The sequence below is a fragment of the Salvelinus sp. IW2-2015 genome, linkage group LG21, assembly GCF_002910315.2.
Source record: "Salvelinus sp. IW2-2015 linkage group LG21, ASM291031v2, whole genome shotgun sequence".
Lineage (NCBI taxonomy): Eukaryota > Metazoa > Chordata > Actinopteri > Salmoniformes > Salmonidae > Salvelinus > Salvelinus sp. IW2-2015.
In genome coordinates, this window is record NC_036861.1 from 1,397,726 (window position 1) to 1,425,152 (window position 27,427).

Genomic DNA, 27,427 nt, shown 5'->3' on the forward strand with positions numbered 1-27,427 from the left:
TCAGGTCAGTAATATCGAGGAGTCCTCTCCAGGTCAGTATATTGAGGTAGTCCTCCTCGGGTCAGTAATATTGAGGGAGTCCTCCTTCAGGTCAGTATATCGGAGGAGAGTCCTCCTTCAGGTCAGTATATCGAGGGAGTCCTCCTCCAGGTCAGTATATTGAGGTAGTCCTCCTTCAGGTCAGTATATCGAGGGAGTCCTCCTCCAGGTCAGTATATTGAGGTAGTCCTCCTCTGGGTCAGTAATTGAGGGAGTCCTCCCTTCAGGTCAGTAATATGAGGGAGTCCTCCTTCAGGTCAGTATATCGAGGGAGTCCTCCTCCAGGTCAGTATATTGAGGGAGTCCTCCTCCAGGTCAGTATATTGAGGTAGTCCTCCTCCAGGTCAGTAATATTGAGGGTAGTCCTCCTCCAGGTCAGTATATTGAGGTAGTCCTCCTCCAGGTTCGTCAGTATATTGAGGTAGTCCTCCTCCAGGTCAGTATATTGAGGTAGTCCCTTTCTGGGTCAGTATATCGAAGGAGTCCTCCTCCAGGTCAGTATATTGAGGGAGTCCTCCTCCAGGTCGTATATTGAGGAGTTCTCCTCCAGTTCAGTATATTGAGGTATTCTCCTCGGGTCAGTATATTGAGGGAGTCCTCCTCCAGGTCAGTATATTGAGGTAGTCCTCCTTCAGGTCAGTATATCGAGGGAGTCCTCCTCCAGGTCAGTATATTGAGGTAGTCCTCCTCTGGGTCAGTATATTGAGGTAGTCCTCCTTCAGGTCAGTATATCGAGGGAGTCCTCCTCCAGGTCAGTATATTGAGGTAGTCCTCCTCCAGGTCATTATATTGAGGTAGTCCTCCTCCAGGTCAGTATATTGAGGTAGTCCTCTCCAGGTCAGTATATTGAGGTAAGTCCTCCTCCAGGTCAGTAAATTGAGGTAGTCCCTTTCTGGGTCAAGTCCTCCTCCAGGTCAGTATATTGAGGGAGTCCTCCTCCAGGTCAGTATATTGAGGTAGTCCTCCTCCAGGTCAGTATATTGAGGGAGTCGTCCTCCAGGTCAGTATATTGAGGYAGTCCTCCTCCAGGTCAGTATATTCATTACTGCAGGCTTTTGCTCTAACTCTACTCTAATACCCTTTTCATTTTACCTCAGGCAAGTTGGATTTCCCTGCTGTAAATGTGTCAATGAAGGATATGAAGGTCACAGTGAGCTTCGACAACCCTTACCACCTGTACACAGAACTGAAAGAGTCTCGCATTGGTGAAGATGACAAACGCTTCCTTTACCAAGTAACCTATGAAAATGTAAATATGATGAAAATTGCCCTTAATTGGTTAGAATCTACTGTATATGTAACAGTATAGCTTCCGTCCCTCTCCTCGCCCCAACCTGGGCTCAAACCAGGGACCCTCTGCACACATCAACCACAGTCACTCACAAAGCAACGCGCCACAAAAGCCTTGCAGTGCAAGGGGAACAACTACTTCTAGGTCTCAGAGCAAGTGACGTCACCGATTGAAACACTATTAGCGCGCACCACCCCTAACTAGCTAGCCATTTCACATCGGCCACATATACATGCAGAGGGTACACACGGGTCATATCCATTTAATTACTTTGCTCAGTGCATTAGTAATGATGACCTAATGTTGACATCTATGGATACTTAASGATGATGTTGACATTTAGATGTTTTACTAATTGCATATTCTTTCTTCTGTCTGCAGACTAATCACACATTTGAGTGCCAGATAGAAGACAAAGTCTGTAGTCATCCCTTCACAGTCCTGGAGAACAAGGAGAAGTACTGTGTTAGTCTGGAGGAGAATGCAAAGGGCAACAAAGTTATGTTCAGCAGAATAGGACCCATCTGTGGCTATGAAGACAGTGAGMACACTACCTTTGTTGACATTACATTTTCTTTGTTATATCTGGTCCAAGTATTTAATTCTGACATTTTGTTTGTATGAATTATTGTAGTTTTGATGAATTATTATAGTCAAAATGAATAGTGGCTATGGAAAGTGAACTTACAATGACATAGTATGCTAGTCAGATTCTGTGACTGATATGTTTATCTATCTGCAGAAACAATTTCACTGGAATCATCTTTGCTCATGCTTTTGCCATTGATCATCATTGGCATTGTGGCCTTTGTAGTCTTTGTGACGATAAAGCTCTGCCAGAGAAGCATGCGGAAAAGAAACTTGTCCAATTTTCCAAAGACTTTGGTAAGCGCATAATGTGTATGGTGGGTAACGTGCAATGTATTATGTAGAATGTGTAAAATATAGTGTATATTATGTATACAGCAGTACTGTGTGTCGTATACTATTTTACCCTCTGGGACAAGTTCATCCTATCCAATGCTTTTGCTTGTTGTTAGAACAGTACATGTTATCGGTTTATTTTCTGGTCCAAAACAGTAACCATACACCCTCTGAGCTGACTAATCTCAATTTGGCTATGTATTATTCTTTCACAGGCTTCAATCTTATCAAACCCACATGACAAGAATATAATGGACCTGCAATTTGAGATCATAGCGCACATCAGTGGCATAGAACCAGTTACCACCACATCCCAGAGCCTGTTGGAAACTTCAGAAGAGGAGGAGGAACCGACCACTAGCGTTGGATTTTCGGCTAACCCCTTTAGTTCTGGGCAGGTGGGGGAGGGCTTATCGGACAGCAGAAGCCAATTACGGACTGAGCTTCAGGTGACACAGCCACGCTCTGTGCTGCTGTGTGGAGATGACTCAATGACATTGGAGGACATGTATTCCACAGCTTCTGGCTATGACAGACAACACATCCCTCCACCAGAGGTGGAGGTGGAGATGAGTGCAGGAGATGTAGTGGTGGGCTATGGCCCCACCTGAGCACCTCTGAACTCAGGCCTCTGTAACAAAAAAAACACCTTTCAATGGATGGATTAAGAACAATGACATTTGACTTCACAGAACTGGTTTACCTAGGTACACTGATACACTATCATGCCTAACTGATTTTCAATCATGTCCTCATTGGTGTAGCTCTTCATTCAAAGACTCAATCATGGGCACGCTTACTGAGGTGTTGCTGCTTCGCGTGATGTATTGTCTCTACCTTCTTGCCCTTTGTGCTATTGTCTGTGGCCAATAATGTCTGTGTAATAATGTTTTGCTGTTGCCATGTTGTGTTGCTACCATGTTGTCATGTTGTGTTGCTACCATGCTGTGTTTTCATGTGTTGCTGCCATGCTATGTTGTCATCTTAGGTCTCTCTTTATGTAGTGTTGCGGTGTCTCTCTTGTCGTGATGTGAGTTCTGTCCTATATTTTTATTTTATTTGTTATTTTTAATCCCAGCCCCCGTCCCTGCAGGAGGCCTTTTGCCTTTTGGTAGGTCGTCATTGTAAATAAGAATTTGTTCTTAACTGACTTGCCTAGTTAAAGGTTACATTTTCTTAAATTAAGTAGCGAAATGTTTGAATTTTTGTACATTTTATTTTAAACTTTTTTTAACAAGGCAAACCCTAACCCGGACGACGCTGGGCCAATTGTGCGCCACCCAAGGGGAATCCCAATTACATCCGGTTGTGATACAACCTAGAATCGAACCAGGGTCTGTAGTGACACCTCTAGCACTGAGATGCAGTGCCTTAGACCGCTGTGCCACTCGGGATGACTCAGAGAACAGTCAGTGACAAAGTGCTCAAAGCCTCCAAGATGGCAGGCAGTTATACACCTGTCCCACTCTTTCCACCTGAGCCACTTAAGGACAATAGGGATCTCTGGCAACAATGGCCAACCTGTCATACTGGATTTACRACCAGCTTTATTTACGTCAACCACTCATCCATGAAAATATGACCTTGTGGATCAACGGCACTAAAGATTTAGCACAGTAGGATACAATACACCAAATACTAAGTATCTAAGCTAACCGACTAGGCTGTGAGATGCAAGGCAAATATCACYCACGACATTGGCCATCCACGGAAGTTGCATAATTTATTTCAATGTTTACCAAAGCTTCAGGCCAACTGCCATTAACCTGGTTAGATAATGATTGACACTTTGTATAATGTTATTTTCTGTATTATTGTATTTTCTGTTGTATTTCTGTTTTTATGGTCACTTTATGGAGATTTCTGTAAATCTATCGCCAGTCCAAATCTGTGTGCTGAACTAATCTTCAGTAAACTTTACTCAGGATGCAAAAATATTGTTGGTGGTTGGGCATTGAAATATAATTGAATAACCAAATGAATGTCACACACACAACTGTAAAATAAAACAGACGTAGGTATTTACTAAARATATCCAAGGACTTTTTTCTGTAATTTTTCTCAACAAAAAAACACCAGGAAGAATCTTTAGCTTTATTGTATAAGGTAAGAAGGGTTAGTGAGCTGCACTCTGATGATTGACATGCTAACTTCAGAAGAGTTGATCTATAAAAATAAAAATAAACTTCTGAATTAACCTGGTCACAGATCTGTTTGTGCAGTCTTGCAGACTTACTGTCACGGTGATAGGAGTTGGCRTGAGAATGACCATAGGAGTTGGGGAGAGCACTAACAGATCTGGGACCAGGCTACATCAATCTCTGAACACTTCACAAAAAAAAGTCACACGGCCCATAGTCCTCGTGTTGGGGTCCTCTGCAAGATGGCGGTTGCAGGGTTGTTGTCCATCAGTAATCCAGTTAAGAGGATGAGCACAAAGTCAGTCCCAATTCATCTTGCATCTGGGCAGCTAAGACAGCTTTAGACCCTGGACGTTGGAACGCAGGTTCAACATTTGTTTCTCTTGATAGACCTTTTCCTGTTTGAACGCCTCTTTGTTGGCCTTCTTTTCTGTTCTTCGCTCCTGTATAAACATTCAAGCAATATGGTGTCAATGGTGAAGGACAAAAAGCATTCTACAAGATATCTAAATACTTGAACCGTATTCAGAGATGACTCTTACAAAAAAAAGAAAATGTAGTTATACAATGTACACTGCTCAAAAAAATAAAGGGAACACTTAAACAACACAATGTAACTCCAAGTCAATCACACTTCTATGAAATCAAACTGTCCACTTAGGAAGCAACACTGATTGACAATAAATTTCACATGTTGTTGTGCAAATGGAATAGACAAAAGGTGGAATTTAGGTATTAGCAAGACACCCCAAAAGGAGTGATTCTGCAGGTGTGACCACAGACCACTCTCTCAGTTCCTATGCTTCTGGCTGATGTTTTGGTCACTTTTGAATGCTGGCGGTGCTCTCACTCTAGTGGAGCATGAGACGGAGTCTACAACCACACAAGTGGCTCAGGTAGTGTAGTTCATCCAGGATGGCACATCAATGCGAGCTGTTGCAAAAAGGTTTGCTGTGTCTGTCAGCGTAGTTCCAGAGCATGGAGGCGCTACCAGGAGACAGGCCAGTACATCAGGAGACGTGGAGGAGGCCGTAGGAGGGCAACAACCCAGCAGCAGGACCGCTACCTCCGCCTTTGTGCAAGGAGGTGCACTGCCAGAGCCCTGCAAAATGACTCAGCAGGCCACAAATGTGCATATGGTCAGCATATGGTCTCACAAGGGTCTGAGGATTCATCTCGGTACTAATGGCAGTCAGGCTACCTCTGGCGAGCACATGGAGGGCTGTGCGGCCCCAAAAGAAATGCCACCCCACCATGACTGACCCCGCCAAACCGGTCATGCTGGAGGATGTTGCAGGCAGCAGAACTTTCCACCGCGTCTCCAGACTCTGTCACATGTGCTCATGTGCTCAGTGTGAACCTGCTTTCATCTGTGAAGAGCACAGGGCGCCAGTGGCGAATTTGCCAATCTTGGTGTTCTCTGGCAAATGCCAAACGTCCTGCACGGTGCTGGCTGTAAGCACAACCCCACCTGTGGACGTCGGGCCCTCATACACCTCATGGAGTCTATTTCTGACTGTTTGAGCAGACACATGCACATTTGTGGCCTGCTTGAGGTCATTTTGCAGGGCTCTGCAGGTGCACCTCCTTGCACAAAGCGGAGGTAGCGGTCCTGCTGCTGGGTTGTGCCCTCCTACGGCCTCCTCCACGCTCCTGATGTACTGGCCGTCTCCTGGTAGCGCTCCATGCTCTGGACACTACGCTGACAGACACAGCAAACTTTTTGCACAGCTCGCATTGATGTGCCATCCTGGATGAACTGCACTACCTGAGCCACTTGTGTGGGTTGTAGACTCCGTCTCATACTACCACTAGAGTGAGAGCACCGCCAGCATTCAAAAGTGACCAAAACATCAGCCAGGAAGCATAGGAACTGAGAAGTGTCTGTGGTCACCACCTGCAGAATCACTCCTTTTTTGGGGGTGTCTTGCTAATTGCCTATAATTTCCACCTTTTGTCATTCCATTTGCACAACACATGTGAAATTTATTGTCAATCAGTGTTGCTTCCTAAGTGGACAGTTTGATTTCAGAAGTGTGATTGACTTGGAGTTACTTGTGTTGTTTAAGTGTTCCCTTTATTTTTTGAGCAGTGTATATATCTCAGCAAAAAAAGAAACGTCCCTTTTTCAGGACCCTGTTTCAAACATAATTTGTAAAAAATCCAAATAACTTCACAGATCGTCATTGTAAGGGTTTAAACACTGTTTTCCCATGCTTGTGTCAATGAACCATAAACAATTAATGAACATGCACCTGTGGAACAATCTCAAGACACTAACAGCTTACAGACGGTAGGCAAAAAGGTCACAGTTATGAAAACTTAGGACACTAAAGAGGCCTTTCTACTGACTCTATATTAAAAAGTGTGTGTGTGTGTAACTCAGCAAAAAAAGAAACATCCTTTTTCAGGACCCTGTCTTTCAAAGATATTCGTAAAAATCCAAATAACTTCACAGATCTTCATTGTAAAGGGTTTAAAACTGTTTCCCATGCTTTCAATGAACCATAAACAATTAATGAACATGCCCTGTGGAACGGTCGTTAAGACACTAACATCTTACAGACGGTAGGCAATTAAGATCACAGTTATGAAAACTTAGACACTAAAGAGGCTTTCTACTGACTCTGAAAACACCAAAAGAAAGATGCCAGGGTCCCTGCTCATCTCGTGAACGTGCCTTAGGCATGCTGCAAGGAGCATGAGGACTGCAGATGTGGCCAGGGCAATAAATTGCAATGTCCGTACTGGTGAGACGCCTAAGATAGCGCTACACGGGAGACAGGACGGACAGCTGATGTTCCCGCAGTGGCAGACCAGTGTAACAACACCTGCACAGGATCAGTACATTGAACAGCACACCTGCGGGACAGGTACAGAATGGCAAACAACTGCCCGAGTTACGCAGGAACGCACAATCCTCCATCAGTGCTCAGACTGTCCGCCAATAGGCTGAGAGAGGCTGGACTGAGGCTCGTAGGCCTGTTGTAAGACAAGTCCTCACCAGACAACATCGGCAACAACGTCGTCTATGGGCACAAATCTACCGTCGCTGGACAGACAGGACTGGCAAAAAGTGCTCTTCACTGACGAGTTGCGGTTTTGTCTCACCGGGGGTGATGGTCGGATTCGCGTTCATCGTCGAAGGAATGAGCTACACACGAGGCTGTACTCTGGACGGGAACGATTTGGAGGTGGGAGAATTCATCATGTCTGGGGCGATGTGTCACAGCATCATCGGATTGAGCTTGTTGTCATTGCAGGCAATCTCACAAGCTGTGCGTTACAGGGAAGACATCCTCCTCCCTCATAGTGGTACCTTCCTGCACGCTCATCCTGACATGCCACCAACCATACTGCTCGTTCTCAATGCGTGATTTCCTACAAGACAGAAATGTCAGTGTCGTGCCATGGCCAACGAAGAGCCCGGATCTCAATCCCATTGAGCACGTCTGGGACCCGTTGGATCGAGGGTGAGGGCTAGGGCCAATCCCTAGAATGTCTGGGAACTTGCAGGTGGAAGAGTGAGGTAACATCTCACAGCAAGAACTGGCAAATCTGGTGCAGTCATGAGGAGGAGATGCACTGCAGTACTTAATGCAGCTGTTGGCCACACCAGATACTGACTTTACTTTGAACCCCCCCCCCCTTTGTTCAGGGACACATTATTCAATTTCTGTTAGTCACATGTCTGTGGAACTTGTTCAGTTTATGTCTCAGTTGTTGAATCTTATTATGTTCATACAAATATTTACACATGTTAAGTGTGCTGAAAATAAACACAGTTGACAGTGAGTGGACGTTTMTTTTTTTTGCTGAGATATAATATACACAGCTCTGGAAAAAATTAAGAGACTACTGCATCTTCTTTGTTATTTTGACCTGTTGTCATTTTCTGCAAATAAATGYTCTAAATGACAATATCTTTATTTGGAATTTGGGAGAAATGTCAGTAGTTTATAGAATAAAATAAAAATGTYCATTTTACCCAAACACATACCTATAAATAGTAAAACCAGAGAAACTGATAATATTGCAGTGGTCTCTTTATGTATGTATACATACAGCTCYGGAGAAGAAAAAAAATATATATATACAGTTGAAGTCGAAGTTTACATACACCTTAGCCAAATACATTTAAACTCAGTTTCACAATTCCTGACATTTAATCCAAGTAAAAATTCCCTGGCTTAGGTCAGTTAGGATCACCACTTTTATTTTAAGAATGTGAAATGTCAGAATAATAGTTGAGAATTATTTATTTAAGCTTTTATTTCTTTCATCACATTCCCAGTGGGTCGAGAGTTTACATACTCTCAATTAGTATTTGATAGCATTGCCTTTAAATTGTTTAACTTGGGTCAAACGTTTCAGGTAGCCTTCCACAAGCTTCCCACAATAAGTTGGGTGAATTTTGGCCCTTTCCTCTTGACAGAGCTGGTGTAACTGAGTCAGGTTTGTAGACCTCCTTGCTAGCACACGCTTTTTCAGTTCTGCCCACATTCTCTATAGGGTTGAGGTCAGGGCTTTGTGATGGCCACTCCAATACCTTGACTTTGTTGTCCTTAAGCCATTTTGCTCCAACTTTGGAAGTATGCTTGGGGTCATTGTCCATTTGGAAGACCCATTTGCGACCAAGCTTTAACTTCCTGACTGACTGACTGACTGATGTCTTGAGATGTTGCTTCAATATATCCACATAATGTTCCTCCTCATGATGCCATCTATTTTGTGAATTGCACCAGTCCCTCCTGCAGCAAAGCTCCCCCACAACAGGATGCTGCCACCCCCGTGCTTCACGGTTGGGATGGTGTTCCTCGGCTTGCAAGCATCCCCCTTTTTCCTCCAAACATAACGATGGTCATTATGGCCAAACAGTTCTATTTTTGTTTCATCAGACCAGAGGACATTTCTCCAAAAAGTACAATCTTTGCCCCCATGTGCAGTTGCAAACCAGTCTGGCTTTTTTATGGCGGTTTTGGAACAGTGGCTTCTTCCTTGCCGAGTGACCTTTCAGGTTATGTCGATATAGGACTCGTTTTACTGTGGATATAGATACTTTTGTACCCGTTTCCTCCAGCATCTTCACAAGGTCCTTTGCTGTTGTTCTGGGATTGATTTGTACTTTTCGCACCAAAGTACGTTCATCTCTAGGAGACAGAACACGTCTCCTTCCTTAGCGCTATGAACCAGACTTGTGGAGATCTACAATTATTTTTGATTTTAACTTCTGACTCACTGGAATTGTGATACAGTGAATTATAAGTTAAATAATCTGTCTGTAAACAATTGTTGGAAAAACTACTTGTGTCATGCACAAAGTAGATGTCGTAACCGACTTGCCAAAACTATAGTTTGTTAACAAGAAATTTGTGGAGTGGTTGAAAAACGAGTTTTAATGACTCCAACCTAAGTGTATATAAACTTCCGACTTCAACTGTATATATAAAAAAATGGAGCACAGTATTCCAACCTATGACGATTGTTCAAGGAGCTTTTTCAACCATTTTGTTACCAAGCCAACAATAAATGAATTCTCCACATGAACCCCCAGTAGGGAGGGCCAGACAGAACTATTAGTCGTGAGTATAGTAACCCACCTTGCGTTCCTCTCTGATGCCCTGTTTCCTGGCTTTCCGCTCCCCCTTGCTCTCCTCTCGAGGTCGGGGCTGTGTGGCGACTCGGGGCAGGTCTGAGTCATTGATACGCTCCATGCGCTCCGCCTGCTTGGCTGTCAGGCCCCTCCCGGGAAGGACGTCCAGGGGAATGCCTGTCCTGGTGGACACTCGGATGGGCTTTGCCTGAGAAGAGAACACAGAAATACACTAAACGGTCATATCAACAGCAACAACGGCCCGGAGCTGATGCCTTAAATTCACAACTTAGTAGCTAACGTTGGGTAGGAAGAYGAGCTAAAAGCCTCACAAAATGTTTCATGTTAGACATGCAACTTACTACGTGACAATGTATTTCTTTCTGTTATCTTCGCTCAAACAACCAACAGAGGAAAACATTTCTTACCTTTGGTGGATCTTTGATGATTTTTGGATGGTTATACAAATTTGAATAGGTACCTTGGAKRGTAAAGAAAGGATTTCAATATTCATTAAAAAAAAGAAGGAAAATGTAGTAATTATGGTAATAAAAGATCTAGCCAATTCGTATGTCATCAGAACATAATTGTCATCAGGCATGTACTACAATGGTAATATTAAAGTGTTAGTTACTGAACAGACAATAGCAACACGTTTAGTAGACTAACTTACTGATAATGGTTTCACAGTCCCACTTCTCTGCTGGTGCCGTCAGGACAATGGTCTCCATCTCCTGTTCCTGTTCCTCTTCATCCTCCTCCTCCTCCTCCCTCACCACTGGCAGCTCTTTAGGACCCAGGGCGTCAGGCCTCTGGTAGCTGAAAGAATACAGTTGATTCAATTACTGTCATTATCTATAGTTAAACACACATAAAGACGTGCTTATGGTAATCCATTGTGTCCAATGAGGACTTCCGCCTCTGTCTTTATCTAAGAGTATTGCTATGGAGTTACACACACACTCACTCTAACGCCTTCTGTTTGAAGTAGTCTTTGATGACCTCCTCCAGGCGAGCACTGTCTGGCTCGATATGCCCTTCCAGCTCAGCGTTGTCCAGGGCCCCAATCTCATCCTCGTCAAACTGCTCGAAAAACTAAGGGAGACAGAAAGAAACAAGTTCTGAAAACGATACAATGACATTCATTTAAATCATTGTTTTAATTAACTGAATATCATAAGTTGAAATCAGCACCTGAGTGTAGGGCTGTTGCGGTGACCGTATTACCGCCACACCGGTGGTCACGAGTCATGAAGGCAGTCAAATTCCACGTGAGCGTTTAGTCACGGTAATTAGGCTTCTCCAAGCTGATGCTGCTGGTGATCAGTAGCCTACCAAACTTGCAAACTGCCTGGTACTCAGCACTCGATTGTCCCTCTAATCACTCTGACATCAACGCAAATGTAAACGAAAATCTAATCAAACACTTCATGAGAGCCAATGAGCTCATKTTGCGGCACATTTCTATAGGCTATGCTATTGCAGGAGAAAACAGAGTGATGGCCGCTAATAAAAAGAAGAGGATCCCATCAGCTTTCTATAGGCTAGGCCTTCTATATTTATTTCTCAACTTTCCTAATATTAAGCACATTGCTTTCTCTTTACAACAGGAGTATAGCCTACCTGGCTGGCATGAAAATAAACCGTGGGGAAAAACGTCCTCCATCACTATTTAAGTGCATAGATGAGATGGATTTTTTCCTGCTGCCCGTGTTTCCATGCAGGTGCATGATAATGGTCAAATCTAAATAAGTAAAAATGTTACACATATATTATTTAGTATGTGCAAAGACAAGATTAAATTAAGAATAGTCTGATGGCTGACAATATTAGCCTATCACTTGTGAATGATGTCCAGCATAAGATTTTTTTTTTTTTTTTATAATTTGCGACTTGTTCGAATCATAGTCGCACACCTCATGTAGCCTAGCCCATCGGCCTTTATGTTTTAATAAGGTTTGTATCGTAATTAATGAGGCCAAATAACTTCTTAAAATTAAGCACATTAATCCACTTTACAAGGGGTGTAGAACCTAACGTGCATACATAAGCAGCGCAAGAGTTTCACGTTTGGGGAAGGTCATTTTCACCATAAAAATACATCTCTATTGTGAAAARAATTACATGCATAATCGCATTTTAGGTCACTTTTGAGAATGGTGTTTTCCCGCTAATGGAACATTCGCACTTATAATGTGAAGGAAAAGCTGAATAGTTTATCAACATTTTAAGCTAAATGTTCAGATCTGTTGCTTCCACCACATTGCATAATACATTTTTTTKATGCTTTGTGGTTRTATTAATTTGGGATCCATTGCATCCCACAACTGTCCCAGACTATGTTTGGAATACTAATTTCTAGTACAGAATAAGTAGACTTTTGTACTATTGATTGACATAGGCTAGTGCTTTTGCTGTTCGTTAGGCCTACTCATCTTCTTGGCTGACAAAAAGTAAATGTGGACAGTTCTTCCAATATCTTCAATACGCACCTTGGAATTGGATAAGGACGCCCGCAGTTGCATCTGTCTTAACTTGTAGCCTGTGAACAAGACCYGGTCACGTGACGGAGAGCCGTGCTTCGGCTTGCGCAGTGCACTCAGGGAAAAGGGCACAACGCAGCACACCGGCCCGCAAAAGGTATGGATTTTTTTTAGGGTGCATTATGACCACAAAGGGGATGCCGCCGTGAAATTCGAGGTATTATCAAGTGCTTGGAATTGTCAATGAGAGACTATTGGAGTGTGTACAGCTTGCGGAAAAAAACAAAAGCAGAGCTCATGCATTTCAAGCAACTTATTTCAAATCATCATTAGAGTCTCATCATGCAGGCGTACAATGTATTAAAAATCAAAACATACAGCCCAACGTGTATTAGACTTCTTAAAATGTGGAAGCCAGGARATGCTAAATGTGTTTATGTTAATTAACGGTCAATCACTGCGAGACCGACAGTTATTTGCTTGACAATCACCGACTGACTACATTTTTTGACCGCCACAGCCCTACCTGAGTGTTTATGCTGTTAGATCAGCCAGTCACCCACAGTTGATCTTTTACCAAAGGTCACAAAATGCAACCCAGGTCCAAACCCCAAATGTATGTCCGGGGCTCACTGACCTTCTCAAAGCGGTCATCCAGCAGCGTGAGCTGTTCGTTCCTCCTCATGACTGACGAGGTCATGGAGTATTCTGTGAAGCGAGTTTTAGTCTCCTCGTCCATGAACATGAACTCCCGGGGGCGCCCCWCGCCGTCCTCATCACCAGAGACACCGCCCTCAGAGTCAACGTCCCCCTCAGAGTCGCTCTCCTCTTCGTCTGTATCCTCCCACTCTTCATCATCATCACTGCAATGAGAGAGACAGAGAGGTTTCCAACAGCACAAAGAGACTTGGGAGAGCACAGCTTTATTGTGACAGGACTTCAATTAGCAGATGTTAACCAGCTCTTAGTAAGAAACTGAAACCAAAAAAGCAATCCTCTTTCCAAACAATTGTAACTTGATTGGTATAGCCCAAATTAATTGTACTAAGGGTTGCTAAAAATAAATAAAACTGATATAAARTATATATTCTTACCACACGCCAACAGCTCCTTTGACATCGTTGGCCTTCAAAATGAAGTCGTCATCCAGCATGTTGTCTGGGTCGTCAAAGTCAAAGTCCTCATCGAGAGCAGCTACGATGTCTGGGTCCATGTCCAGCCTGGGTCCTTTGAGACAAAACATGAGGGACAAGAGTTAAAAACTTAAAGAATTCACTGATTTAGAATAATGACCTGGCCATAAAACAAAGAACCCAAAATGGCATCTTTCTGGAGTTTGGTTTTGTTACTGACAGGCTCTTACCTGAGATGGGGGCAGCTTTGTTCAACATTCCCACCTCCTCCTCAAACTCTGACGCAAACACAGAGGAGGGCAAGTTGAAGGAGACGGTCWGCTGAAGTTACAAAAGCATAATAGTTTTAATATTTCCGTTTATCACAATTACCTCAAAAATACTGGCTACCCTGCTCACTGTTGCTATAAAATGTGTAGTGGTTATTAAGAGAAATGTAATCATGATAGCTAATGTTGCCCCCATACCCCATCCTACAGTCACTCCTTTCACAACCTAAAATACACTATGTATTGGGGAAACTTGATCTCACAAATGCAAGCCTCTAAAAACTACTCCAGCTAGCTACATTGTTATCAAAGGACCAGATCATTTCAACTTGTATTTACACCATCAGCGGTTTGGTCCAATATATAGCCCAAACATTTACACAACTGTTCCACTCAGTAACAACCACTGGACCTCCTGCTAAACTTACAGGAGTAGCCTTTTCCTCCTCCTCCTCCTCATCTTCCTCGTCATCGTCATCCCCATCCTGGAGGTCATGGGTACGTTTGCCTCTCTGTGATTTGCCGGATGAAGCCCACTCTACGTGCCGAACCGTTTCTCTCAGGTGCTGCAGATAGTTGTAGTCGTCGTCGAAAAACACCCCAAACTCCCTCTGCTCCTCTTGCCGCTTCTCCACATCCACCTGAAAACAGACAGTAGAGTAAGTGGTTACAGGCTGACACGAAACATACAATTGTGCACATAAAGCAGGATTTCATGCACCAAATATCTTGGTTGTCCTTGGCCAATGAATATCTAAAACAAATATGTTTTTGACTTGAAGTTGAACTCTCCTACTAGGATAAGTAGCCTAAATATTGTAACCAATGGATGTCTTTTGATGAAAACTGTGACCATTTCTTCCATTGCAACACTAAATACCTTAGTAAAGTCTGGTACATGTACTAACACAGTGGGTACTAGAACCCCTGGGGGTACTTGGTCTATCCACAGGGGGTACTTGACACGAATCTCAATCAAATGTATTTATAAAGCCCTGTCTACATCAGCAGATGTCACAAAGTGCTTATACAGAAACCCAGCCTAAAATCCCAAACAGCAAGCAATGCAGATGTAGAAGCACGGACTCTCAAGACTCATAAGAACATAGGCCTACTGGTAAAATGCACACTAGTGGGTACTTCAGCGGTACTCCGGCAAGAGCAAAATTCAGTTGACGGTACAGTGAGTACGTTTTCTATGCAATACTCATGTAAACACCTTACTCTTGTTTATCGTAATCGGCGTAATGTCATTAAATCGCCGATTAAAACACTTGCTTTTCTGAGCAATCTTTCGAATAGGAACATGTAAACAACTTAATCGGCGTTCCAGCKGTGTCTCTGATCTGCGCATGTGTTAGCACCAGCACGAGTGAAATGAGTTGGGTACAACTAAACGTATGCGTTTTAGAAGTCGTTTTTCCACATACAAACTTTACATGTCCGAACTCAGAATCAAATATGCTTCCCAAAAATAACATGTTCACTGTGGTAGACCGTTTATTTTGATTAGGGATTTAGGCATTTATCAGAGCGCCAACAGGTAACCTTTTCAGATGTGTCCATGTAAACAGGATTATTATGGGAATTGTTATTCTTGCAAAACATGTATATATGTTTTAATCAAACTATTATATTAACCTGACTATCCACAATAATCTCATTATTTTGTGCATGTAACCACACTCAGCAACCTGAAAAGGTTGGGAACCACTGTAATAACACGTTCTTACCTTTTGTGCGGGTAGGAGGACATGCTGCGGTGCTTTCTCGTCAGCAGCGAGAGGGTCCCTCTGACTTCTGTGGACCAGGTGGAAGGTCACCGCTTTCTTCTTGTCAATGAATGCCTTCTTCCTTTTATTAGGCTAGAAAAGAAAGACATGTAGATAATGTAATTTGTTACATAGTCTTTGGGTCAACTGCATCGGGCTCAGATGCAGCAATATGTCAGTGACCTGTGTTGAGTGGTCACTGTTCATCACAAGCCCTTTGTACATGAGGGTTAGGCAGTACACAGAAAGGAAGAACTGTTCTGAAATGTAAATTGATGTTGTTCATGGACTAGCAAGTTAGCTAACTTAGCTTAACTAGCTAACAACCAACACACAAGTTAGTTGGTTGGCTATTGCTTAAACGATCAATCTCACCCACACTTGAAACAACATATTAGCTAGCTAACATATTTGATTTACTAGATATTGACAAGCACAACAGTTGGCATTATTTATGTAACGTTAGTAAGTTAGCTAGCTACCTATCTGTCGACATAGAATGCAAAGCTGAAAGTGTGCTTACCATAGTTCAATTGGACCGCTGTGAACACACTTTCAAAGTATTTTTTACAAAAACGTTTGTGACAGTTTATCTCGCGCTAAAATAGTGTCATTTACGGGGATTAAAAAAAAGAAGAAGTCAATGTTGTTTATCCACGCGGACTCCTTCCTCACACGCTGCTTCTACCATTTTTGGAACAAACCATTTCACAGGACAAAAGGGGTGTAGTTTGTTCACTTCATACAATATATCATTTACATTTACATTTAAGTCATTTAGCTGACGCTCTTATCCAGAGCGACTTACAATTTGGAAAGTTCATACATATTCATCCTGGTCCCCCCGTGGGGAATGAACCCACAACCCTGGCGTTGCAAGCGCCATGCTCTACCAACTGAGCCACACGGGACCAGATTGCTATACATTATTGAATTTGTATTAATATATTATGTTGTCAAAGTATGTATTCTCTGTATGAAATAATTGTTCATTGAAAACCAAGCAACTGGAATGTAAGTAGCCTGGCGGGTAGGAGCGTTGGGCCAGTAACCGAAAGGTTGCTGGATCGAATCCCCGAGCTGACAAGGTAAAAATCTGTCCTTCTGCCCCTGAGCAAGGCAGTTATTTTTTTTTWAATGAACAAATCAATACAGAAAGTACATGGGGGAACACAAGTATATATACATAATATACAAAGGACAATTGGGCTAGGGGGTACAATATCACATTACACAAGGACCTTAAGGGACAGACATACTWATACTTCTAACAGTTTTTTTGTTAGAATATTTAATTGTCTTAAAATATAATTCWATTTATTTTTGTAAGGTAAGAAAATGTGTTTTGTTTGTAAATTTACATTTGTGAATACGAAATTTGGCACAACGAATAATGAAATTAATTACATAAAATGGTTTCAACTTATTTCTATCGTAGGTAAAGAATCCAAGCAGTACATCTCTACACAATAGTGTAAAATCTCCATAAATGTGTTCAATTATAAATCTACTGATGTCTTGCCACAGTTTCCTTACATGAATACAATGCCAAAAAAGATGCAACACGTTTCCGGGTGGTCATTACAAAAGGTAAAATTTTGTTTTTCTTAAACTTCTCCATATAGTGGTTGTCAGGATAATATTTATGAATAATTTTAAAGGAAACGTTGTTAATTTTGTTAACAAGTAGGTTCTGAGGGTCAGGTCTTGACACTTTCCTGAATAATAAAGCAACACCTGAGCWAGGCAGTTCCCCGGGCGCCGATGACGTGGATGTTRATTAARGCAACCCGCCGCACCTCTCTGATTCAGAAGGGTTGGGTTMAATTCGGAAGACACATTTCAGTGGAATGCATTCAGTTRTACATTGACTAGGTATCCCCATTCCCCTAATACATGTGTTCCCCTTCAGTTGGTATAACCCAGACGACCAAACTAATCGATAATGAACAGGAATCGTTCGCAGCGTCATTCAACTCAAGACGTCCCGATATTTTGTGTAACCTTTATTTAAGAAGGTAAATCAGATAAGAACAAATTACTATTTACAATGACGGCCTACACCGGCCAAACCCGGACGTCGCTGGGCCAATTGTGCGCCGCCCTATGGGGCTCCCAATCACTGCCAGTTGTGATAGTCTGTTTTATTTTATTGGCACGAAATCTACAAAGCTTTTGTAACGTGAGATGAGCAATAGCCAATGAGAGCTCGCCAGAGAAGAAGCCAGTGAGATGACTTTATTTCGCATCCCCATAACGTGTAGACTCTAACAGTAGTCATCGCTCCTTCTCTAGTATACGTTTGTACTTACCTTTAATCAAAGCCACATTGTTGAAGTTCACAAGCAATGCTATTAAATTCTAAATGTTGGCTAGATATCTCAACTCTGGCAAGCGTGAATGTCTGACTGAAAATATTTMATGTTGCTTTGAGCCACAGCTCCTTGTAGCTACATTAAATAACATAATTGTTTTCTCGAGACAGCGTGGTATCTACAATCCTCAACACCAAGTGAAGAATCTTGCAGCGTGTCATGTCAGAGCCCAAAATCAATATCGACTCATTGGAGATCCACCAAAATATTTGCTTATTTATGTAGGGCAATTTGTTTAATTTCTTCTTAGCATGCTGAGAAAGTATTCTACATTTGAATATTTACGGACAAATCTAAAGCTCAGACACAGACAGCAGATATTACATTTTCATGATAGAATTTTTATTTTGTTAAATCCCAAACTGAGAAATCAACTGAAACGGTGTCAACATGATGAAACTTTTAAAACTTGATCAGTGCATTATTTATTATTGGAGCAACTCTGTAAACAGAATTTAACACAAATTCTCCTGATTGTCAAATACAAGAGGCATAAGTTCCAAACTGTGGCACAAGTATGTTGGTTTCGTTTTAAAACAAAATGTCTCTATTGAGTGAATTCAAGAGAGACAAAGRCATACACTATTAAAACATAGCTATAACTATATAGCATATGTTTTATGCATGGATTATAACTAGTGTATTCGCTAACCTCGTTCCCAGCAGAAACGACTCGATATTAGTGTATTTGCAAGCAACACATATTGCACCCCAAGCCCGTTATTTTACTTTGTTCTTCTGCTGGATCCTCTTCAGACGTTCATGGAAAGGAGGAGGAACTGAAAAGACAAAAGTTATTTCATAATCAAAAGCAAATCATGTCTTGGTGGGCACATCACACCAGATGGACTTTACATGTTGTATAATATGTTTCCACTGTAATGTTCATATTATACAATGTTTATTATACCTGCAGTATGTTCATTTTGACCTGGCCTGTCTTGCTGTTGTCCAATGCTTGGAAAACCCCTGGGGGAGGACAAATATATATTTTTTGTCAACAACCAATATAACATTGGGTATGTCCAACAACTCCAAAGCACTAAACATCTGAGTGTTTACTTGTTCCATGAAAATACAAGTTATTTGAGCAGATACATCCCATAAGGTGGTACAGTCCCTTGGTACTCACTGAACATATTTTCCAGGCGGACGATGCAGGTGAGGTAGTCATCAAAGTCGATGTCGTAGTTCTCATCAGCGAACCTCAAGCCAAGCAGCTGGAGGAGCTTGGTGTTCAGATGCATGCCTTGGATGGTGGAGACAGAATGTTACTAGTTAGGCTCTGATTCACACCTAAAGTCACACTTTTGTCTTTCTGGCCCCCTGAAATGTCTTCTTGRGAAAGTGTGGGAGTACTCACAGAGAAAGAGACCTTCAAGATCAAAAGACAGGATTCAACACTAGCATTCTACCATTGAGATATGACCTTCTATGCAGGCATTCTGTTCTAACCCTATGTACCACGCTGTAGTCTCTTACCTGCTGCTTTCAGAGCTATGCGGAGCTCATAGGAGGACATCTTCCCTGACCGGTCCGTGTCATAAGAAATGAAGAGCATCTGCAACCAACACCATAGACATCGTTATCACCTCCACTCCACACACATGTTCAATATTAAATTGACGTCATAGGCTATTGTATAACAATATATATGATATTGTAACAGACAGCAACATGTAGTCATGCTGTACTTACAATCCATTTCTTCATCTTTTCCCAGAAAACCTTGAACTCCTGAAACTCAAGCTGCCCTGAATTGTCAACCTGGATTGATCTGTCAAGGCAAATAACCTACATGACCAAAAGTATGTGGACACATGCTCGTCAAACATCTCATTCCAAAATCATGGGCATTAATATTGAGTTGGTCCCCAATTTGCTGCTATAACAGCCTCCACTCTTCTGGGAAGGCTTTCCACTAGATGTTGGAACATTACTGCGGGAACTTGCTTCCATTCATCTACAAGAGCATTAATGAGGTCGGGCACTGATGTTGGCCGATTAGTCCTGGTTCGCAGTCGGCGTTCCAATTCATCCCAAAGGTGTTCGATGGGGTTGAGGTCAGGGTTCTGTGCAGACCAGTCAAGTTCTTCCACACGATTGACAAAACATTTCTGTATGGACCTCGCTTTGTGCACAGGGGCATTGTCATGCTGAAACAGGAAAGGTCCTTCCCCAAACTGTTGCCACAAAGTTGTAGACACAGAATTGTCTAAAATGTCATTGTAGGTTGTAGTGTTAAGATTTGCCTTCACTGGAACTAAGAGGCCTAGCCCGAACCATGAAAAACAGCCCCAGACCATTATTCCTCTTCCACCAAACTTTACAGTTGGCACTATGCATTACGTGAGGTAGTGTTCTGGCATCTGCCAAACCCAGATTGAGCCATCAGACTGCCAGATGGTGAAGCGTGATTCATCACTCTAGAAAACACGTTTCCACTGCTCCAGAGTCCAATGGTGGTGAGCTTACATCACTTCAACCGAAGCTTGGCATTGCGCAGGCATTGCGCATGGTGATCTTTGGCTTGTGTTCGGCTGCTCGGCCATGGAAATTCATTTCATGAAACTCCAGACGAACAGTTATTGTGCTGACGTTGCTTCCAGAGGCAGTTTGGAACTCGGTAGTGAGTGTTGCAACCGAGGACAGACAATTTTTACACGCTTCAGCACTCGGCGGGTCCCATTCTGTGAGCTTGTGTGGCCTACCACTTCCCGGCTGAGCCGTTGTTGCTCCTAGACGTTTCCACTTCACAATAACAGCACTTACAGTTGACCGGGGCAGCTCTAGCAGGGCAGAAATTTGACGAACTGACTTGTTGGAAAGGTGGCATCCTATGACTGTGCCATGTTGAAAGTCACTGAGCTCTTCAGTAAGGCCATTCTACTTCCAATGTTTGTCTATGGAGATTGTATGGCTGTGTGCTTTATTTTATACACCTGTCCGCAACAGTGTGGCTGAAATAGCTAAATCCCCTAATTTGAAGGAGTGTCCACATACACTATATATACAAAAGTATATTGTAAAAGCATGAATCCAATATTGATCAAAGTAATGCATTTTCCAAAGCCTCATTATAGGCGTTTAGGACAGGTGAAGGATACATCCATCAGGTTGATGATGCTGTGGCAGGTGTTGAGACTCAGACCGTCAAACTTGATTTCTCTCCCTGAAGGAAAAGAAAGAGAGGAACATCAAAACAAATTCCTAAAATAATCATGACAATATTATAGAACCTGTAATCCATGAAGGTATAACCCCACAGACCCAGAGTGTGCAAGTAATTTAGCTTTAAAAAGAGTCAAGAGTCAACCTATGTGCGTGTGGATGTGTATTCAAATGACATTCGTTGAATTGCTCTTTATGCTAACGTCTGAGTTGTAATAACACACAATGGATGTGACTTTTAAGAGGAGGGCTGCTTACTCCTGCTAAGTACTCCATTCAACACCTGCTGAAGCTCCTTGGCAGAGATGGCCTGGTCCTAAGCAGAAGACACAATAGACAAAATATGATATTCTGGCTATGACCAATAGGGGACGCACACGTTTCAAAGTTTATTCGCCACAGGACACAACAGGTGTAAAACAGTACAGTGAAATTTTTACATCGAGACCTCTTTCAGGTCAGTGCCAGTACCTTATTCAATGTGCAGGGGTACTGGAGTGGTCGGGTTTATACATAAAAAGTGACTGGTTGTAGGATATACATGTAAACAGGGCTGAAAAGTGACTGGTAGCAAGAATATATAAATACTTATGGTAATATACAGTACTAATGGTAATATATACATGTAAACAGGAGTAACAGTGACCAGTAGCAGAAATAGATAGATACTAATGGAAATCAATAATCAATTAACCGCAGCGTAAATGGTAGTAATAAATCGAATCAACAATAATTTTAGTTATGTGAGGGGGTGTAAGTGTGTGGTGAGGGGGTGTAAGTGTGTGGCATCAATTATGAGTGTGTGAGTGAGGCTGTATGCGAGTGTGTGTGCGTGTGAGAAAGAGTGACAGTGAAGGTGTGTGTGTCAGAGTCGGTAGAGTGTGTGGATCGTCTGTGGGAGTGGGATATTATAAGAGGGAGAGCAGTAGTTGTTAGCCATTTAACAGTCTTATGGCCAGGGGGTACGACATTACTGTTTTCCTTCGACATGCTCATAGTATCTGAATCAGGGACATTGCCAGTGTAGCAGAAACAGCTCTCCTCATTTCTTAGAATATTTGTATTTTCTTACCGAACCAGCAATCTTTTCAAACATTCTCCTCAGTCCCTTCTCCTCATCCGTCTCCTCCTCTGGTAGACTGGGCATTGGAGGCTGAGAGATACATCACAATACATCATCAACAGGAAGTAAAGAGCGTCTCAGCATTGCAGTTTTGTGATATTCAACAGCAGAGTACTTACATCTGGCAAATCAGCATCTACTGTGTTACCCATCTCCCTGTTGATGACAACATCCCGTGATTAGCTTTTTCAAATCACAAACATGAACTTGTCCAGCAAATCTTACACTGAACGACAATTTAGGCTACATGCAAAATTAAAAGTCAAATAAATCTTAGTGTAGTTTGGCTACAGCCATCAAGTGCTTTCATTCAACCTTTCTCTTAACCAACTATCTGCTTGAAACTAATACTGATTCACAGACAATACTCCCAAACGTAAATATCATACATGGTTCCGGCTGCCTTCTCAGAGAAGATGCGTATGATGAAGTCGGCCTCGTCGTGGGGCTGGAAGGTGGTGGGCACCAGCAGGTAGTTGCCCGGGGGCAAGGTGAAGCGCTCGGAGATCTCCCTCACGTTGATGTAGGTCTTACTGCGAGCCTTGGACCCATTGTAACGGAAGAAGTCTTTCCCCAGGTGGTCCTCATCTGCAGGGGCCTGAGGGAGAAGAGAGAGGGAGGGACATGTTTTTAAAGACCCTTCAAATAATGAATGAGTAACTTTGTGATTAACAAAATAACTGTTACTATAGGTAGCATGTACTAGGAAATTGAAAACCAATGTATTCCTATTGTTTGTGCATATGGTTTCTTGCATGTAGTGTCTCTAACCTCGTAAAGAGCAAAGCCGATGGTTTGCAGGTCCAGTCCCTCTTTCCTGAGCGCACGGCGGTTCTTCTGCATCAGAGCGATGACCACGCTGCACTTATCATTATTATCGTCAGCATGCAGCAGGGTCAGCTTGAACTGAGGATTGGTCCAAAATGTATCTGGGGGAAAACAGGTTTAAATGGTTGTATTATTGCTGGCTGGGCTGGAACAAAAGCCTATATACACTCTCTGGCATTCCAGAATCAAGGTTGGTCACTTCTGGCACAGTGGATTCATCAAAGATACAATTGGCATTCCTTTTATCTGAGTCATCAAACTTTGTATGAACCAAGCTGACTGTCACATTACGAGGCTCAGACGTTCAGATAGAAATGTACTGTGTAGAATATATATGTTAATCATGTACTGTGTAGAATATATATGTTAATCATGTACAATAGGGAATCAAGCCAAGTCTATTCATTACATTTCTGTCTGCAACCTTGTCCTCTCACCTATGAAGTTTCTGCAGCCGCCTGCGGTGGAGCCACGGATCCAGTTGCCCTCGAACATGTTCACCTCCCACTTCCGCTTGGTGTCGTCCGTCAGAGAGTCCGGCGTCAGGTTGCAGATCTCTACCTTGTCGTAGTTGGCCTTGAAGTCCTCAAACTCCATCCTGAAACCAGCAACCATTTTGATTCAGAAAAGTCTTCACTGTATACAGGATTGGACCCAGACCTTGTCCGGCAACTGTCCAGGGCCACTGGAAAGCCTATTGCTGTTGAACATGCGGGATGTAGTTCCAGACGTAAAACTAAAAGTATTACAATCGCTGTTGTTACTAACCAGAATTCACCATCATCCATGGAGTTCTGAAGAATGCGTTTCTTCTCAGAACTGTCTATCACATTCCACTCCCTGGACCTGTAAGAGAGAAAACAGATGACAGAATAACCACTCTCCCATAATGCATAGTGTACGCTGGTTTTTATTCCTACTCATCTCAGCAACGCCTGATGGAAATTAACTGCACTCACTCGTCACTCCAGGCACCGTTCCATTCCACCTGTCCCCAAGGGTTCCTGATCCTGATCAGCTTGACCTTTTTCCCTCTGTAGTTAACCTCCTCAAGGCCTGTGATGGAGTAGGCGTGTCCCTTCACCAGTCCTGAAGCGGTCTGGGCCTCTGACTCAGCAGAGCTGGTGATCTGGAGAGAGGAAAAATCACAATCTGTATCAGTCACCAAAGACCAGGACTGTCTCTCAGACCTGGACCCGTATTCACAAAGTGTCTCATAGTAGTAGGAGTGCAGATCTAGGATCAGGTCCATCCTGTCTATATTATCTTATTCATTGTGATCTAAAAGACAAAAACTGATCCTATATCTGACCAGCACTCCTATTCTGAGATGCTTTGGAAATACAGGACCTGGTGTCTAAGGACCCCATGTATAATGGTCTTCCACTGAAACTGGTTTAGGAGGCCCTTACGTCGATAGAGCAGCCCATCATTGAGCCTCTGTCGTTGGCCTTCTTCATGATGTTGAAGAGGTCGGTTGGAGCGCTTTTGGTCTCGTACGTCTCCCCCACGCCGCCGGTGAAGTCCTCCATGGCCTCCAGGGTAGAGCCTCCCTTCAGGGACTCATAGCTCCCATTCAACCTGACAGGAATGGGATGGAATGGGTTAACTAGGGATACAACGGGCATCAAATAGCAGGCATCTGAAAATTAACCCAAGCTTTGCAGCTAGTGTCTGCATGCATTTGGTGAAAAATTGGTTACAATCATCCAATACTCATGCTTTACATGAACTACACGCTATCAAGCAAAACGTGACGATAAGTGACAATAGTTGTACAAAACACCTATTTTAGTTTGCATAAATGTTATACCTGTACTTTTCAAAGTTTACAAGTTACACATACTTGGCATAGGCCTTCTCCAGCAGTGCGCTCCAAAACTCGTTGTTGGAGGCAGAGTGGAGCAGCACCAGGCGGTTCCTCACAGCAGGCAGTCGGTCATCCACCACCACATCCAGCCATCTGTTGTGCTGCCAGAACTGGAGGAGAGAGACATGTCAGACTATACTTACGGATGACTTCCTTCAACTAAAGAATTGTGTAATCACTGATGTCAATAGAGTAAGTACTATGTAACAATTAACATTTAAGACTCAACCATTCTGTGAATAATGTAATATTGTCATATAGATAAAACGCAATGTTCTGTCAATAAATGTGATGGGCAGTTGATAGCTGTGTAGTGGGCGAGTCTACCTGGAAGTGGAAGATGCCAGCGTAGCTGCGGTCAAAGCCCTGGTCGTTGGGCACCACTCTGGCCATGGTCTCCTTATGGAGGGTCAGAGAGGCAATGGCCGCCAGGAGCCAGCAGTCCCCTGGGTGAAAAACACGTGATGAGTCAGGACCTACACACTGAAAGCCATGGACATAACCTCCCGTCTTAGGTGTCGTATATAATGCTATAGAGTCTAAGTCTTAAACTCAAGGCCCGGGGGCCACATCAGGCCCGCAATCTGCTTTCTTGTGGTCCCCAGACAAATATCGCATTGTTATTTCTAGTGTTTGGATATGGATGTATGATATACGATTCGTATCATATAAGAAGTACTATGTATACAAACCTAGTGCTCCTTGACATATGTCTGTCCTATCAGCCCCACCAACTATGAATTCGGGATTCTCACAAAGATCCTGTAAAAGAATAGGAGCAGGTGTAAGAGGCTTAGTGACAGTGGAGAAACAGGTTTAAAACGGAGATGGGGTTTGGAGTGAATCTGCCGCTTCGGGAAGGTGTGTTCACATTCCTGGCGTCTTAAATCAGCCAAAGTCCCCAGGGACGCAGAAACACAGAGAGACGGTACAGGTATTCATTCACAAGGATCAACCAAGAGAGAAATGCTTCAGGATCACAAATAGGATCTTAGTTGGATCTTTCCCATTTTAGTCACTAATGTTACAGGGAGAGATGGTTTTCTTAAACTCTTAAGATTAGCTAACCTCTCTGAGCACATAACCTGTCAACCACCACTCCCAGCAACGTCAACAGAGAGAAAACATTCAAGGCATGCTTCAAGGCTACATTCCAGAAGACTGTGCCCTACACGTGAGACAGGCACGTACAGTATCTCCAGCTTCATTTGTGTACATAGGACATTTTAAAGTTCAAAGTTTCAAGACAAACACTACAGAAAGGGAATTAGATATTAGCCAGATAAAAGTATCGGCTAACACATTCCTCTCTTGCAGAACTGGTTTTAAAGGGATGGTTGGATAAAAGCTCGTACTCAGACAGAACTGGCTTGGTCTTGAGGTTGGTCTTGATATTTTACCTTTATTTAACTAGGCAAGTCAGCTAAGAACAAATTCTTATTTAAATGACAGCCTAGGAACAGTGGGTTAACTGCCTTGTTCAGGGGCAGCACGACAGATTGTTACCTTGTCAGCTCGTGAATTCGATCTTGCAACCTTTCGGTTACTAGTCCAACGCTCTAATCACTAGGCTACCTGCCGCCCCTATAATGTGAATAAGGTAAATATAAGGATTATAGTCTTCTATACTTTAACATTGCAAAGTGTCTTGCCTTCAGAACAAATGAGCACAATCTACCTAAACAGAGACCCCATCCAGGCCATTCACTCTCAACGATCAACTGCAAATGTTCTAATTACACTAATTACCACTGTAATTACTGTATKCTTTCAGTCACATTAGCTCCCTCGGAGTATACCATTTGTACTGTAGCTTACATACCCCAGGTCTCTTCCATTCAAAGTTGATGGGCACGCTCTGGCTGTAGTAGAGGGATGAGTCGCAGGCAGGGAAGTCTGGGTCCTCAAACAGTTTCTTCTTCTGTAGACACTCCTGCCTCAGCTGCTCAAACGTCTTCCCATCCGCTTGGGTGCTGATCGACTTGGCGGGCATCTTGAGGGCTCAGACTAAAGGGGAAACTAGGGAGAGATGGAGAAGGACTGTGTGTGTGTGTGTGGGGGAGAGATGTCCCTTGTTTGTGAGCAGTGACAGAGACTGGGAGAGAGAGGGGCGTTGGGTGTTTTGCAAATCCTGTTTCTTTGATGTGTATGTGGTTTGGACGGCGTGACAAGCCTGTCAAGCAGGTGGGTAGATAGGTACACACCCTCCTGACATAAACTGGTTTGTCCATTCCCACGGCAACGCACCTTACCTCACCCACTTTCCCTGCCCAACTGGCTGTTACTCCTCACTCTCTGATATAGGAGTTCACTATAGAATGTGTTCTAGAATGTCAGGTTTTAGGTAGTGACAGATTTGTCATCACTGCTAACATGTTATGCATATTTGAAATGGAACAGCACAAGATCAAGTTT

At 42.9% G+C, this 27,427-nt stretch overlaps 3 protein-coding genes across 3 annotated transcripts in view; 1 reads left to right on the top strand and 2 right to left on the bottom strand.

Annotated features, from left to right (window-relative positions):
- Nucleotides 1-3,319, top strand: part of LOC111982476 (interferon gamma receptor 1) — a 12,008-nt gene extending 8,689 nt beyond the window's left edge. Inside the window, exons 4-7 of the mRNA XM_024014046.3 lie at nucleotides 1,137-1,288; nucleotides 1,712-1,871; nucleotides 2,073-2,215; nucleotides 2,470-3,319. Coding sequence (XP_023869814.1) covers nucleotides 1,137-1,288; nucleotides 1,712-1,871; nucleotides 2,073-2,215; nucleotides 2,470-2,865 — 851 coding nt within the window. The 3' untranslated portion in view covers nucleotides 2,866-3,319. The remainder of the gene's footprint in view (nucleotides 1-1,136; nucleotides 1,289-1,711; nucleotides 1,872-2,072; nucleotides 2,216-2,469) is intronic.
- A 1,015-nt stretch (nucleotides 3,320-4,334) lies between these two features.
- On the bottom strand, nucleotides 4,335-16,355 carry LOC111982392 (protein LTV1 homolog). Its single transcript, XM_024013961.3, has 11 exons — nucleotides 16,169-16,355; nucleotides 15,607-15,738; nucleotides 14,302-14,514; nucleotides 13,835-13,925; nucleotides 13,566-13,698; nucleotides 13,109-13,334; nucleotides 10,956-11,083; nucleotides 10,662-10,807; nucleotides 10,417-10,469; nucleotides 9,996-10,196; nucleotides 4,335-4,838 (listed from the first exon to the last, which is right to left on the bottom strand). Exons 1-11 carry the CDS (start codon nucleotides 16,169-16,171, stop codon nucleotides 4,725-4,727), a joined length of 1,440 nt encoding a protein of 479 aa, XP_023869729.1. The 5' UTR covers nucleotides 16,172-16,355; the 3' UTR covers nucleotides 4,335-4,724.
- Nucleotides 16,356-18,340: 1,985 nt separating this feature from the next.
- Nucleotides 18,341-27,156, bottom strand: LOC111982408 (calpain-9). Its single transcript, XM_024013976.3, has 19 exons — nucleotides 26,835-27,156; nucleotides 25,705-25,774; nucleotides 25,340-25,458; nucleotides 24,989-25,122; nucleotides 24,555-24,723; nucleotides 24,102-24,271; nucleotides 23,911-23,988; nucleotides 23,580-23,740; nucleotides 23,086-23,243; nucleotides 22,704-22,912; nucleotides 22,434-22,470; nucleotides 22,264-22,344; nucleotides 21,450-21,507; nucleotides 21,128-21,192; nucleotides 19,719-19,787; nucleotides 19,503-19,581; nucleotides 19,153-19,269; nucleotides 18,931-18,989; nucleotides 18,341-18,799 (listed from the first exon to the last, which is right to left on the bottom strand). The coding sequence occupies exons 1-19, from the start codon at nucleotides 27,003-27,005 to the stop codon at nucleotides 18,773-18,775; spliced, it is 2,031 nt and encodes a 676-aa protein (XP_023869744.1). The 5' UTR covers nucleotides 27,006-27,156; the 3' UTR covers nucleotides 18,341-18,772.
- Nucleotides 27,157-27,427: the final 271 nt, after the last annotated feature.